The sequence below is a fragment of the Vanessa cardui genome, chromosome Z (genome assembly GCF_905220365.1).
Source record: "Vanessa cardui chromosome Z, ilVanCard2.1, whole genome shotgun sequence".
Taxonomy (NCBI): domain Eukaryota; kingdom Metazoa; phylum Arthropoda; class Insecta; order Lepidoptera; family Nymphalidae; genus Vanessa; species Vanessa cardui.
Genome location: NC_061154.1, coordinates 16,633,819 through 16,650,292, shown reverse-complemented (window position 1 = coordinate 16,650,292; position 16,474 = coordinate 16,633,819). Strand labels below are relative to the sequence as shown.

General features: G+C 38.8%; 1 protein-coding gene across 6 annotated transcripts in view; it reads right to left on the bottom strand.

The window, feature by feature from the left end:
• LOC124543001 (GRB10-interacting GYF protein 2) overlaps nt 1-16,474 on the bottom strand; it is a 58,192-nt gene that overhangs the window by 1,753 nt on the left and 39,965 nt on the right. For 3 of the 6 annotated variants that reach the window (XM_047120979.1, XM_047120984.1, XM_047120980.1), the window contains 11 exons: nt 10,027-10,332; nt 9,585-9,803; nt 9,396-9,476; nt 5,521-5,633; nt 5,001-5,085; nt 4,219-4,419; nt 3,812-3,907; nt 3,160-3,283; nt 2,254-2,427; nt 430-553; nt 52-157 (listed from right to left, as the gene is read on the bottom strand). In XM_047120979.1, the coding sequence (XP_046976935.1) occupies nt 52-157; nt 430-553; nt 2,254-2,427; nt 3,160-3,283; nt 3,812-3,907; nt 4,219-4,419; nt 5,001-5,085; nt 5,521-5,633; nt 9,396-9,476; nt 9,585-9,803; nt 10,027-10,332 (1,629 nt within the window). The remainder of the gene's footprint in view (nt 1-51; nt 158-429; nt 554-2,253; nt 2,428-3,159; nt 3,284-3,811; nt 3,908-4,218; nt 4,420-5,000; nt 5,086-5,520; nt 5,634-9,395; nt 9,477-9,584; nt 9,804-10,026; nt 10,333-16,474) is intronic. The other 3 variants (XM_047120981.1, XM_047120983.1, XM_047120982.1) reach the window with 3 other exon arrangements.

The following is a 16,474-nucleotide window of genomic DNA, read 5'->3' as shown; positions in this document are numbered from 1 at the left end:
ATAATAATGAAATAATAAAAAAAAGACTCGTTATGCGATAAGAGTCCCGACCTTCACCTCCTGATAGTCTGAGAGCGAGGTCCGAGGGTTGACGGCCATGGCGGGGGAGCAAAGGTCGTCCGAGGGGGTCACCATACCGACCCGGAGCAACTTAGACCTAAAGAACACGACAGGATCATTGTTCGAGCGCCTGATAAGTTTAAAGAGCAATCCGAAGCGCTCAATTATAAGTTATTTTTTAAGTCATATTTTATGTACACCGTTCCGACGGTGATTAGCGATCATACCGGCATTCAGTTAACACGATTTCTAAGTTATCCAAATTCGCCTGTTTTATTTCGTCAAGCCAGTTATCCCAATATACAATCATGAATACGAATTCTTATATCAATTTGCGTGATTTTACATTATATTCGAGTGACGACGTACCTTCTCTCGAGGAACTGTCGGGCGAAATCATTGGCGTCCTTCGATTCGCCGAGATAGCACTTGACGTAGTCCTTGACCTCGTAGGGCGACTCGATGTCCTTGAGGAAGCCCACGAACGTCGGAACTGGAAACATTGCGCGCCATTCAAGTATTATCGAAATCATAGTTATCAAATAACTGTAGTTTCAAGACGCAGGAAATTTTTGCGTTTTCTTATCAATACAATTACAGGAGAGAATATTTCATTTTAATTTTAAAAATCATACTTACTTAATTATTTATGAATTAAATAATAAAACAACAATAATTTTTTTAGCAAGCATGCAAATTAGAAATGTAAGCGTGTAATATTATGTGTACAAATAAGTTTTAAGGGTTTTTTTCTCAATTTTGAATGTTTATTTAGAAAAACTGGTACAGTGTATATTATTCAAAATATTGCCCGTCGCTTTGTATTACCTTTGCCCATCTTTCAGGTAGCATACGGATATCGCGTTTAAAAAAATCCTCATCTTTTGAGGCAATCCAATAATCAAGCCAAGTTTTCAAATATTCGTGAGAAGTAAAGTGCTGCTCAGACAGTGCATGAGCCATGGACCGGAACAAGTGGTAATCCGAAGGAGCAATGTCTGGCGAATATGGCGGGTGTGGTAGGACATCCCAGTTCAGTGCCTCTAAAGTTTCCTTGACAACTTTAGCAACATGTGGCCGAGCGTTATCGTGCTGAAAGATGACTTTGTCATGTCTTTTGTCATATTGGGGGCGTTTCAGCTTTAATGTTCGACTCAATTGCATCAATTGCTGTCGATAACGTTCCCCAGTGATAGTTTCGTTAGGCTGGAGTAGCTCATAGTAGATAACTCCAAGTTGATCCCACCAGATGCACAGCATTATCTTCTTGCCATGAATATTGGGTTTGGCCCTTAAAGTTGAGGTATGGCCGGGCTTACCCCAGGATTTTCTGCGCTTTGGATTGTCGTACTCGATCCACTTTTCATCTCCTGTCACTATTCGATGCAAAAAACTCTTCCGGTTTTGCATTTGGAGCAGTTGTTCGCACGTGAAAAAACGGCGTTCGACGTCTCTCGGTTTGAGTTCGTGCGGAACCCAATGTCCTTCTTTTTGCACCATACCTAATGCCTTGAGACGGCTTGAAACCGTTTGTTGAGTCACTCCCAAGGTTTTAGCAAGTTCCTCTTGAGTTTGGCATGAATCTTGGTCCAATAATGCCTTTAACTCAGCGCCTTCAAACTTTATTGGCCGTCCTTCGCGTTCTTTGTCACTGATGTCAAAGTCACCATTTTTAAAACGTCGGAACCAATATTCGCATGTTTTTATTGATGGAGCATACTCTCCATACGCTTCACATAGCTGTCGATGCCCTTCAGCTGCATTTTTCTTTAAGTTGAAACAAAAAAGCAGCGCTTCCCGCAAAAACTGTTTAATTGGCACAAAAGTTGACATTGTTGGGGCTCAAAAATGCCTGTCGTTTACACTTCAACGAAGTAAATGTTCCTATGATAGGAAAATGGACACGTTTTAACATGAATAGTGAATACACAAGTTTCAAGATAGTTCAATGCGATGTAGTACTAGTTATACCATCCTTTGTAAACCCCTCAAAACTTATTTGTACACCTATTACATATATTAAAATGTGTAAATGAAATTAAGATTATTTATTTTTTATCGTACGTACTGGCGACGTGAGTATGACGTAATACACATGACAGTGGAAACAGTGATATTTAAAAGAAAAAAGATGCTTCCTCCTCGTTATATAAATATCACCAAAACAACATATTTTTTGTTTATTTAACTAACCATCGATCTCGGAGCTCCACGAGGTCAGCACGTTGCTGCACCACGCTTCGAACTCGGCCACCGGAGAAGTCTCCTTCTTGGGAGCGTAGACGACCACCTTCTTCTTCTTCTCGGCTTTCGGCTCCTGGGGCTTCTCGGGTTTCGAGGAGTTGGGTTGCGTATCCCAGAAACCACCTGGAAATTATTGTTACTATATCCTGTGTATTAGTAGCGTATAAAGTCTATGAGATCACTATTTATTGTTTTATGTATGAATAATGGTCGCATCGAGTTAATGAATATAAATTATATGTATTTTAATTAATTTGTATTGTTTTTGTAAGCCACACAAATTATGTTTATGGAATACATTTTGACACTAGTTTTATTTTCCTGTTTTTAATAATACAGGCCTACCTTTACTATTAAGAACAGGAGGGGTCAATGGACCCTCTGAAGACAATTGCCTTAAGATAATGTCAAGAATATTAACCGTTCCTTCGGTAACCAATGCTCAACGAAGTTATGCTCAACGTTCAAATCCGACACACTGAGTATTTTTGACAAAATGATACGCTGTCTTAAATCTTCGCGATTATTACACATTTAAATAAAACTAGTTATAACGGATTTTAATCGCGTATATTAATTATTTTGGACATCACGACGTTTCGAGCACTTTACTTCAAATAGACAAATGCCACCTTAGTCTACCCGTGACCACGAACGCTGTAAAGTGCTCGAAACGTTGGGATGTCCAAAATAATTAAAATACGCGATTAAAATCCGTTATAACTAGTTTTATTTAAAATGATACGCTTTTAGAAAAACAAAGCAAAGTTAAATGGTCACTTCGAAACGAAACGTCTATGAAAACATATAAACATACAAGTATAGCTTATATATATTGGAGGTGAGATGTCTTACCACCGTTATGCGAGTTCCCCCACGGCGCGTGGTTGGGGGGAGGGGGAGGGAGCGCTTGGGCCTCCTCGATAGCCTGGGCCGCAGCCGCTGCCTGGGCTGCAGCCGACTGCCTTCTCGTTTCCGCCTAATCATTTAGTTGGGGTTCAGTCAGGAATTTTGACATTGGAAGCAGCTAAGGGAACTGAGACTAGCCGAGATAGCCCAGTGGTTAGAACGCGTGCATCTTTACCGATGATTGCGGGTTCCAACTCAGGCAAGCACCGCTGATTCATGTGTTTAATTTGTCTTTATAATTCATCTCGTGCTCAGCGGTGAAGAAAACATCGTGAGGAAACCTGCATGTAGCAAAATTCGTAGAAATTCTGCCACATGTGCATTCCACTAACCCACATTAGAACAGCGTGGTGGAATATGTTCCAAGCCCAGCTGTGGGAATTTACAGGCTGTTGTTGTTGTTGTTTGTTGTAAGGGAACTGATATGTCACGTCCGTTGTGTTTGACTTACGGTCATACTTAAATAAACCAATTAACATAATATTCCTCTGTAAAATTATTATAAATTAAATTAAAAAATTCAATAATACTAGGAAAATAAAAAGAAATATGATTGTGATATTAGAATCAATGTGATATAAGAAAGTGTCTCCGTCACCTGTATCTCAGCTAGACTCTGACCGGACCCGGCGTTGCTCGCCTTCTTCTTACTCCACGGTAGATTCGTTTGCGAATCCTGCGAATTGAGCAAACTCTAAAAGAAATTTTGTATCGTACTTTTCATAAATGGCGGCGTGAAAGCAAAGCGTAGCAAATCAAATAAATTTTTTGAACCATTATATTCTCTATCGAGTATCATTTTAAGCATACATTGCTTTTAACTTTAACAAAACATAACGTATGTCCAAATTATTATTATTAACGCTTCAGTTTGCTTCAAATCTTATATATTTAAGATGTGTAAACATATATATCGAAACTAAAAAGTCGCAAATGAACTTAAGCTGCAGCCAGATAAGCGAACAGGACGAAAATAAATAATCGTTATAAAAATTCAATACATACATTTATGACCTGTTCCCTCGCGAGAGCCTCGGCCTGCTGCTGAGCGATCAGCTGCATCATGTGTTGCTGCTCCTTTATCTGCTCCAGTTTCTTCTCCCTCTCCAGGCGCTGTATCTCAGCGAGATTGATCCCGTCCTTTGTGGTCGCGGCCTGCGTCGCTGACCACGGGGCTTTCTTCGATAGCGAATCGAGTATTTGTCGCTGTTTTGAGAAATAAACGATTAAATACACTCCCAGTGGTTGGAACATTGATTTGAGCTAAATATTATGTAACGCATATATAATAGGCTATTTGACTGGTTTTTAAAATCCATTTTATATTATTTAGTAGAAGTTAAGGAACCCAGTAAGAGTTTTTTTCTAGTACGTATTTGCCGAAAAATATCATATTAAAAATTCCATATTTAAATAACGCGCGAAAACGCTACTTAAACAATATGGCGCTGCAATGGGGTCGGTGACGTCACTTTGCTGTATTTTAATCTGTGGTACCTATAGTAGAAAATCGAGGTTTACAAGAAAGTGACTTCATCATAAGCCCGGCCAATCAGGAGCGTTTTGTGTCAAGTGACAAACGTTTGAAATAATGCATTTTTATTTTTGGATTTTTGAATAAATTACGTATTATTTTCAACTTTCGTTAGTAAATAACCATTTTTAAACTCATATTATACACTGATTATTTTTAATAATACACAGTTTATTTTTCGCATTGTCAAATAGCCTTTTGTGGACGTTTAAAATAACTCCCATTTTTTAAAGTTTTAAGCAAACTATCTGACCTGCTGCTTCTTTGTTAATTCTGTCATCTTCCTTCTTTCCTCTTCTTTAACGACCACCTTCTCTTCTTCTTTCCTAGAACGAGAATTGTTGTGTGATTTTATGTTTATTTATTTTATTGTTAGATGTCATACAAATAAAAAATTAACACAAATGTAATATGACTTAACAGAACTTGATATCTTATACTATTGTTGTAAATATAATGCGTAACAAAAATAAAGAAAAAGCATTATTAGTTCGTTACAATTAAACAATATAAAAATAACAAATTGTTAACAATGCCGAACAAGAAAACATATATTTTTCTGTCGGTACTTTGACATTCGGAAGTGCCTGTCACAATCGTATTTAATTTTAAAATATGTATTAATCTAATGTATTAAAGTATTAAGACGAGTGCATTTGAATCGTCGCTTTTCCACAAATGAAATTAAGTGCTTATGTTAATTAAATATATAACAAAACGCTTGATATATTGATATAGAGTGGTAACCACTAACTCTAATGATATGGACTCACTTTTTCTTCTCAGCTTCCTCGGCCGCTTTGGTCTCTTCTGCCTTCTTCTTGGATTCTTTATTGTTGCTCTTCTCGGGAGCTTTAACAATCGTGAAGCCTTCTTTAATCCACTCCTGTGCACATATCAAAACAGCGAATCAATAAAGTACATTAAGTCAAATTCTAAGTTTTGTCATAAACTAAAGCTCTATACATTTAGCCTAGAACGATTTGTCTAATAATGTTTGCCAACGTCTTGGATTTACGCCTGTTCTAAGAGTTGGACTTAATGAATCTAATCAAAATACACCACATTTTGAAGATTCAACATTTCAAGCAAATATACTACACTCAGTTTTTTTTTTTTTTTTTTTTTTTTTTATGGTATAGGTGGCAAACGAGCAGGAGGCTCACCTGATGGAAAGTGACTACCACCGCCCATGGACAACTGCAACACCAGGGGGCTTGCAGGTGCGTTGCCGGCCTTTGAGAAAGGAGTAGGCTCTTTTCTTGAAGGTTCCCATGTCGTATCGGTTCGGAAAAACCGCCGGCGACAGCTGGTTCCACAGAGTGGTTGTGCGAGGCAGAAAATGTCTGAGAAATCGCGCTGTTGTGGATTTTCGGACATCAAGGTGGTGCGGGTGAAACTTAGAATTTTGACGAGATGTCCGAAGGTGAAATTCAGCAGCCGGGATTAATCCGAACAATTCCTCGGAACATTCCCCGTGAAAAATTCGGTAGAAGATGCAGAGTGATCCAACATCTCTACGCAAAGCCAAAGGATCAAGGAGATCGGAAAGGGCTTGATCGTCGATAATTCGAGCCGCTCTACGTTGGATGCGGTCAAATGGAAGGAGCTGGTACTGGGGAGCACCCGCCCAGAGGTGAGAGCAGTACTCCATGTGAGGCCGAATTTGCGCCTTGTAAAGTTTTAGGCGATGGGCCGACGTGAAGTACTGTCTCGCCTTGCTGAGCACACCGAGCTTCTTTGAAGCCAATTTGGCTTTGCCTTCCAATTGACCGCGGAACTGAACGAGGCTCGAAATATCAACGCCAAGTATTCCGATACTACCTGTAGCGGCTATCGGGATGTTCTCAAATCGTGGAGATACGACAAATGGTGTTTTTTTAGCGGTTAACGCGCAAACTTGCGTCTTTTTGGGGTTGAAATGGACTAAATTTAGCCGGCCCCAGTTCGAGACTTCGTTTAACGAAGACTCGATTTCAGACACAAGTTTGTTCCGGTTTTCTTCGACGTTTTCCCGAGAAATATTAGCGCGGCCGGTGTATAAGGTGTCAACGGTACTGTCGTCTGCATAGCAATGAATGTTCCCGATTTGCAACAAATCATTGATATGCAGAAGAAACAGAGTGGGTGATAGGACGCAGCCTTGTGGAACACCAGCATTGACGAATTTTAAGTCAGAGCATGCACCGTCGACAACGACCTTGATGCTCCGATCTGCCAAAAAGCTGGTAATCCAATTGCATAATTTCCCGGGAAGCCCATAAGAAGGAAGCTTCGAAAGAAGCGCTTTGTGCCATACGCGATCGAAGGCCTTCGCTATGTCCAAGCTGGCTGCTAATGCCTCCCCCTTGCTCTCAACTGCTTCAGCCCACCTGTGAGTAAGGTAAACTAGAAGATCACCGGCTGAGCGACCCCGACGGAAACCGTACTGGCGGTCACTAATCAGCTGATTCTCCTCTAGGTACCGCAGGAGCTGGCAGTTAATAAGGGACTCCATTATCTTGGAGAGCAAGGAGGTGATGGCTATAGGCCTATAATTGGACGGATCTGAGCGGTTGCCTTTTTTAGGGATCGGATGCACCAAAGCAGTCTTCCAGGAGTTCGGGACGACGCCTAATGCGTAGGATTGCCGGAAAAGACGCGTTAAGACCGGTGCCAACTCGGGAGCACATGTCCGTAGCACGATTGGAGGGATGCCATCGGGTCCACTCGACTTGTGAATGTCCAAGGAAAGAAGTGCTTTCCGAACTGCACTTTGCCGAAATTTAACCTCCGGCATCGTCGTATCACATCGCGGGATTGATGGAGGTGACTTTCCTTGGTCATCCAGAGTCGAGTTCGACGCGAAGAGAGACCCTAAAAGATCGGCCTTCTCCTTCGCGGTATGGGCCAATGACTCACCGTCCCTGTGCAAAGACGGAAAAGAAGGCTGACAGAAATTCCCTAGGACAGCCTTAGCGAGAGACCAGAACGCACGTGTTCCTGAAGGGAGACGCACCAGTCTCTCGCCAATTCTGCCAATGTACTTCGACTTCGCCTCAGCTATCACGTTTTTGAAGGACCTGGAGGCAGAGTTATATTCCTTTCTGAATGTGCTGGTGTTTGTATCACGAGACGCCGATGCGTTAGCCCAGTCTTGGTAGCGTTCCCATTTTCGGCGTGAAGCCGTCTTACAGAAGCGACCAAACCAGGGCTGGGACTTGCCACCAATGGGCACCGCAGAATATGGAATGAAAAGTTCCATACCCTGAAGCACCACATCGGCGACAGAGTCAGCAACAACGCTCGGATCATCCATCGAGAAACAAACTCGCCCCCATGGGTAAGATGCAAAGAAGGACCGCATCCCATCCCAATCTGCTGACTTGTAGTGCCACACGCGACGACAGCCCGCGAAACGAGGTCGTGAGTATCGTGTAACTGGCACTGTACTCCGGACGAGACAGTGGTCCGACGAGCCCAGAGGGGGATCGACGACAATCTTATAGCCGTCCGGATGCGAAGTCAGCAGAAGGTCCAACAGGGAAGGTGTATGATCCTCCACGTCCGGTATTCGCGTTGGCGAGTTGACCAGTTGTGTCAAATCATAAGCCAAAGCGAAGTCGAGAACAGATCTACCCGCATGATCAGTGGTGCGTGATCCAAGCCACTCTGTATGATGAGCATTGAAATCGCCCAGAATAATGATCTCTGCGGATGGAGTCTGCTGCAGCACGGAATCTGTAGCCAATTGGACGTGCTCAACCAGTCGGTCGGTTTCGGCATTACCGCTATGGGACCTATAAAGGCACGCGTAGATTCGCGGATGGTCGTCGCAGTCTACGCGCAGCCAGATAATTGATAGGTCCTGCCCTTCAAGGCTGCCGAGGCGTCGAGAGCAGATATCATCTCTGATGTAAACGCACACCCCAGCTCGTGGCACAAAAGTATGCTCCAATTTGTACCCGGGGTAAGAGAGAAAAGACGTATCGGCAGGAGAAGATATCTGGGTCTCGGTAAGAAAGAGCAAGGCCGGCTTCGCCGTCTCAAGGTGAAAGTGAACGGCATTCAAGTTGGAGTTGAGTCCCCTTATGTTGCAGAAGTCCACAGCGAGTGTGGTAGGGGTTGCCTTATGATGCCTGCTCCGCTTGCCCCGAACAGTGGCGAGCGCAAAATTGCCCCCCCCAGAATTCGGAGGGCAGCCTGGGCATCCCTGCTTAGGCGGTGTACGTCCTGAGCATGGATGCCCAGAGAGGGATTCTCCATCGCAGTCGCTGATGGTACCCTCCTGGGGTAATGTCACCAAATTCTGCACAACCATGTTTTGGGGGGAGAGGGATCGGGCCTCCGGAACTCTCACTTACCGGACGAAACGCGGTAGCATAGCTACCACTTCACGCCGATTTTAAGTGAGAGAGTGGTACTTCCCCGGGCGTGCCGGCCCATTCGACTGCAACCGAGAGGTATGCAGTGTGGCACTACCACTTATAAAAGTTATCTGGATTTGCCCCATTCACTCAATATTCCACTATTGCAAGATAGCAATACTCACAGAATGTGAGTGAGTTTCGTTGTCAAATTTACATTTAGACATATTTTCTGAAAAGGTACCGTTTGCAAAACAGATTGTTGTTAAAGTGCGATATAGTAGTTATAAGAGAAGTCTCACCTTCTTTTCTTTTTCTAGTTCTTTTTTACTTTGTTTCTCTTCTTTTTTATTCTTCGTCGGTGAAGATTCAAGCGATGCTTTCTGTGAAAAAATATCGATGATGTGTAATGATTATAATTTATTTTAATACGGGCACGGGCCCAATGTGAACCAATGAACTAAGTTCACGTTACATCGGTACATACTGACCTCAGACTTGCTTTCCTCTTCTTTGTTCTTTGCGTCATTATCTTCTTTCTTTTCTTCTTTGGCCTTTTTATTCTTAGTTTTGGTAGCGTCCTTAGCTTTAGCAGATTTATCTGTGTCACTCTTGGCTTGTTTTGATTTTTCCGATGGTGTTTTGGTTGGTGCCGATTTCACTGGCGTTTCAGAGGTAGCTTCAGCTTTAGTTGGTTTAGACGAAGCAACCTATAAGTTAATATACCACTTGATTTCAAAATCTACCTCGAACGATTTAACCTGACATGGAAATACACAAAGCTCGACTTTATTTTGATTAAGAAACCACTAATTTTTGAATCATTTTCCTCATTGAGTTTGAAATGCGATCTTTAAATAATATAATAGTCAAAGCTCTTCTTAAAGGGTTTTCCCGACAATAATAACAGTGAGAAGACTTGAAAAGACTTACCTCGACATCTTCGGCTTCTTTCGTGTCACTGGTGGGGGCGGGTGTCGTTACTGTGTCATTCTGCAGCAACTTTTGCAACTTTTCCAGGTCAGGAGTAGCTATGACGGTTGAAAAACCATCATTCGTAGTGTTCATAGTCAGAGAAGTTGAGGTCGTTGTCGCTGTACTTTCGGTCAGGAAGGGCGCAGTCGGAGGGGTGGGTAGGTTCTGCGAAGCCCTGAGTTGCGCTAGAATTTGATCCTCAGTTTTCATCTCCTTGGCTATCTCCTCTGGCAGTAACGAGTTGGACGATATCGCAGAGGACGGCTGTAAGGCACGGGTACGTTATTATAAAACCTGATAATATTCACATACGTATTTCATATAAGTGATTATTATTACCTGTTCTTACGTTTTAAAGGAATCATGACATTTAAATTGAGTCGCGATGAATGCGTCCTACATGAAAACGACTCACGTGGTTATGAATGTGCGTGAGTGATGAGAATTTTAAAAGCAGGAAACTAAACTCGACACTAGATTTGTTACGGAAAATATCGTTGAAAAGTTAGAAAGCATTGCAATTTTCTATTCGTCACTTAATTAAACCAATATCAAACTGGGTATTAAAACGTCAACGTGAGGCGATTGTATCGGACTACTCGCTGAACGGAACTGAATGAAAACTCTATTATTTCGTTCAAAGATTTTTAAAAGCTATTCTGTGTGACACGTTGGACTCAACGAACGTGTTAAGTGACAGCACCGTGTCGTGTGTCGCTGCGTTTACAATCCTTATCAAATTCACAGCCAAATGCACTCATATTATTTTAACATTAAATTAAAAGAACGAATATGACCATATTATACATTTACAATATGCCAAATTGTTTTTTAAAACCTAGATATTAATTATACATATTTATTTAAAACAATCGGGTTTTTGCTGGTTCTTTTGGTAGTAAACGTTAACTTTAAACGAGGTTGCACCGCATACGATTAGCATGAAGTATCGTTTGACGATCTGCTACGAGTATCCACCAAACCCTTTAGTGCAGCGTGGTGGGTTAGTACCAGCCCGTAGTATAAAGAAGCCATAGTTCAGTAGTGGGACATAGAACGTTTTATTATTTAGATTTTAGTCGTTTAGTTAAATGCGAGAAAACAATTTACAACATTACTATATTTTATTATTCGAATCTTTCAAATTCCCGCGTAAAGTAATAAACGAGACGCTAATACCTAGAAAGTCCGCGATGAAATACAATTACGTCAACTTGATATCAAGTGAAGTGTCACATTGCAACAATGCTAAAAGCGAATGAAGTTTGCACCGAGGTTTTTCTCATTTCAACAATACGCATCTTAACTTGACGGAGGCTGACTACGAGCGCATCTCTACTCGCCGGCCGCTCACCGACGCGGACACACGCTCGCCCCGGGGCCGCCGCGCCGCCCGAGTGCGCCGAGCCCGGGTGCACATCATCATCAATGAGGTAAAGTCATTTCATTAGACCGATCGATCCGTCTTGTATTAACAGTGAAGTGTCAAAAGTGATATCATTTATGAAAAAGATAAACACTGAAAACAATAATTACTATGTGTATACTTTTAATGATTTTATATATGTGACAAATTCTTTATTTATATTGGGTGTATTATATTTATGTAGTGGATATTGTTGGTGTATTCCAAAATATCACATTGTTAAGAAATAGTTCAATCGATACACATCAATTAACTTAAATAAGTAAGTTGAATAATTAACGATACTCGGTCAATCGGTGCTAATATTATTAAGTAATATTAAAGAATTTATTATACGAAAACACACATCTTTGTTTGATTTATAAAATTAATCAGCATTATGTATCCAAATAATATTCTCATCTAATTTCAGATATTGTGTGGCGTCTGACGATATACGCAAATCAATAGAAACTGTCGGTGAATCCGATATACCTACATATATAAGAAGATCAAGTTACAATCAGGAGAGCTGAAACACTAAACATATTCACAGTTGCGTTATTTCCAACTTCCGCAGTTTATTAATTTTGTATATGATAAATAAGTCATAACGGTATGTATATATATATACACCTAATATTAATAATTTTAACACAATACGTTCAAGAACCTTTGTCCACAAAATATGTCTGAGATATCTTACAAAATTTTGGCAAAATGAAAAACCAATATATAACACGACAATGCCTTAATTTATCATATAAAAGATCATAGTTTAACTTGCTTTGTAATATTCGAAGCATTACATTTTGAAATGTAATTCGAAAAGCGGTCATCAGTTAATTCAGAACATACAAAAAATAACAAACTATTAGCAACATTGCTTTTATAAGAAGCTTGCCGCGAAACCGCCTCAAGAGAATACAGTAGGCGTACTTTAAATTATTAAGTAGAATTATTGATGACGTAAGGTAGAAATTTAAGAGCTACTTAGTATCGGTTAGAGGGAGGTAGGTAATTATAAAATATTTATTATAACTTAATGTTTCTTTTATCAAGAAAATTGTTAAGACTATTGCTTTAAATATTCGCTTTGACAAAGATCGTTTCTGTTTTTTCATGACGCACTCAAAAGTTATTTAGTAAGTACTTAGTATTTTATAGATACCAAACTAACTTTACCATAGATTTTTTTTTTTATATATGCTTAATGCTATTTAAGCAAAAATTCGAATTATATAACCACCATTGAAATCTTGTAACAAATTGTTTAAATGATAATATTTATCACATTATATTACTTCTATTAATAAATATATATAACAGTACTGAAAGCAAGTGTATTTATATATAATGTAATGTAGACCTAGTCGTAAGCAGTAGGCATATTGATTTGTATTTTAGTCATGAGCCAGTCATTGTTCATTTGGTAAACAATCAATATAACAGAATCGCACTTATGCATACATTAAACATCTAGTAATATAGTGTTATATAAATAAGTCATTATGTTCAAAGTTTCTGGTATAAGGCGTTACGAATTTCGCTGAGCGTTACACAAAAAAGCGTAAAGGATCAACGATAAACAAAAAATGTATAGGATTGGTCTTAGCGTTATACCGATGCGATATTAATATTGTATAAAAAAACAAAGATTTAATTCTTCTTTATGCAAATAGCTTTAAGAACATCTACTGGACACGTCCCTGTAATACACAATCCCTCAGACCGACGTGTGAGGATTAATGTTTCATATCCGATTAGATACTAAATAAATGCGTTTATTAGTCACGACGTATGCATGTGCATTGCTGTAGACACTCACATTATACTACGTCACTGTGTCTTGGAAATTATTAATTCTAAAATATGTTTCAAGTTGCATCAAAGAGTGTAGGTGTACTTATTAAAGTTTTAATTAAATTTCTTCATTAATTAAGATACAGTAGCGTTCTGTTTATTGTTTATTTTATTGAAATGTTTTATATACTTTTCGTGTATAAATTTAAATAAATAGTTCCATGATTATTATTTAATATAAGACTGACAAATATGATCGTATTCATAGTATTTTAAGAGTGTTTTAAAATACTTTATTACGTAGTATGTCAATTATAAAATATAATATTTTGGGTAAAGAAAGAGGATCCTGAATCATCGATCTGTTAAAGAGTTCGTACGTACATTCGGCCGGGTATCCTCGTCACACGATTAGCATCTATCGACTTGTTGCTGGTAACATAGATTGGTTTATACATGTACATACAAATTGTCTCACGTCTATTTCCCGTCAAAGATGCTTCGAATTACACGCTCAAATTTAACTACGTATCAAACGCTGTCCAGCGCCGCAACTGTGTACGTACCGTAACCAAATTTATCACTTAAACTCGTCTTCTCAGATAGTGATAAATTTGATCGAGCTTAAAGATGTCTAAATTATTTGCATTGCCATCGTTTTTCTTTGCACATCGTACAATATTAAAAGTATAGATGTATATTAATTTACGAAGGCTCGCCCCTGCACATTAAATTCTAGACGAACTTTCGTGTGAGTGAATGACGCTCGTATTATAAGATGTCCTGGTTTGTGCGTGCAGCGTGACACGACAGTAACGACAACAAAAAAAATACAAATGTTTATTTTAGTAAAACGACAACAATTTAAAGTGGAGGGACGCCTTTACTCACAACAGTATTTAACAGATTATTTGTCTATATTGATACTATATTTGTGTACATAGAACCTTGTGTATTAACTTTAATCATGACAGCGCTTAAATTATTTATTTTTATTTGAAAATGCTTCACAGTATTAACAAATAAAAATTATATTTATTATAGACTTCGCTCGAAACGTATTACCAAGATTGGATCGTGTTGTGCAGAAGTGTACCAACAGACAGACTGAAAACTTATATACGTTTATAATATAAAAAGTTACCCTTAATAATAAGTAGTTTTGTTCCTTGAAGGCTCAACCGCTTTTGATAGTACTTCTATATGTTCATACATTTACGCAAAACGCGGTTCGATTAATGTTAATAACGTAATAAACGAGCCTTCGGATTAGCCCGCTCAATTAAGATCACATATGCCTCATTCACACGCGTGATGCCATTAATCACTGGGACATTTCACTTGGGGAACCACCAAAGCTGAGGTCTGCTGAATTTCGATACGCTCTCGGCTCTGTACCTCACAATAATAAACCTTCGTTGAATCGTAGCTGGTAGCAAAGTCTTCTAATTTATACGTACACGATACAATTTCGACTGACAACAACAGTTAGTAGAATAAATGTGGGAAACTACTAAATAGTAGCGATTCCACTTCGAATCGGTAGCGATAAACTGGAAATATGTTAGATGAATTGACCTCTGGTTTGTTAGATAGAATTTTTTATTTTATTTAATTTACAACATCCACAAGCTCGCAGATGCCCGTGCTTTTTTTTACATTTCATATTAGAGATAGATAGATAGCTATATAGACTAACATATACTGGCTTAGGGTTGATGTGTGACTCTTAGAAATTAATCACATGAGAAATCCATTAAGTTTAGATCACGTGACATAAGCAATGTCCTTATGTGTGTGTGTGTATGTTCTTAAAAACATATATTTACTATCTGTAACTCGCAATTAATAAGCCTTATAATTGCAATAATACAAATGTATAGTTATACATAAATATTTGAATTATTGTTATTTTAATTAATTGTTAATAAGAGTTAGTGAATTGCCTTTAAATATATAAAATAAAATGAGGATGTATTGTTTGTAACGCTTATATAAAGTACCGACAGCTGCAATCACTCTGTTACGGGGCTGTTCAAGGTTTAGCTTGTGTCTATTTATTTATGTTTAACGCATCCAGTCATTCAGGATTTTATATTGCCAGATATACAACATATCCTGTTTAAATTGTCGCTGTCTGCATACAGAACCTTTATATCATATTATATCTGAGGATGTGACAGGTCTGCAGTCACAGAAACCTTTAGGATTGGGAAATGTCCTCGCCTTGTATTCTTAATCGAGGGGAGGGGAATGTTTCTTGTATTATTACGTAAATCAGAACGTACACAAGAATGTACTTCAGGAATTACACAAACCAGTTCTATAACATAATAAAATTAAGACGTGTTTCTCCATAAACTTTATTAATTAGATTTTAAACAAAACTTATTAAAGATGATAACAGGTAAACTTATACAAAAATGATGTTACAAACACAACGGAAGCCTTAGTTCAGGTTGATAAAAGAACACCCATAACGAAAAAAGTAATGTAAAAAAAAAATCCATTAAACCTATCCAATCATCCTAATTTCACACTTTGGTAACTCGGTAAGATCGCCGTATTAACTTTTGTACCCTGCCTTATCCGACTCAATACATTCACATATCCGTATCGCACTAATTCAGTCTTTATTAACAGCCAAAGATTAGATCAATCAAACTTAATATAATGGAAATAGAGAAACCATTTGTCTTCTAAAATTAAGTAGGTATGTATATGCTTATCGTACTCCGTGCAGTACATCTATGATATATATTAATAATAAGGAACAAATAAACCAAGCGACGTGCCGGATCTCAAAACTAGCCGTTCTATGTTAATTCGCTGATGTATCAAAATGAGCTGAGCGCAGTGTATAATATTGAGGTGAGTTTTTGAACTGGAATTGTATAAACAATTCTCATATTGATAACACAATTAAATAAATTACTTTTTTTAATCGTATTGTATATTGAATCGTTCTAAATATAAGTAGGAATCAAACTCGATATGTTTACCCGATTCGATAAAAACAAAACATCGATTTTTAATCGATATCAATTTATAGTTACAATTAATGAAACCAGCTGTTAATTTTTGGACGAATCATTGAATATGACATGGTTGTTTCACGTTTACCTCACATTCGTTTCCAACGAGTCGTAGCCGTGCAACGACGTCTTTATGTACTGATTTTGCAAACACACGCGTACA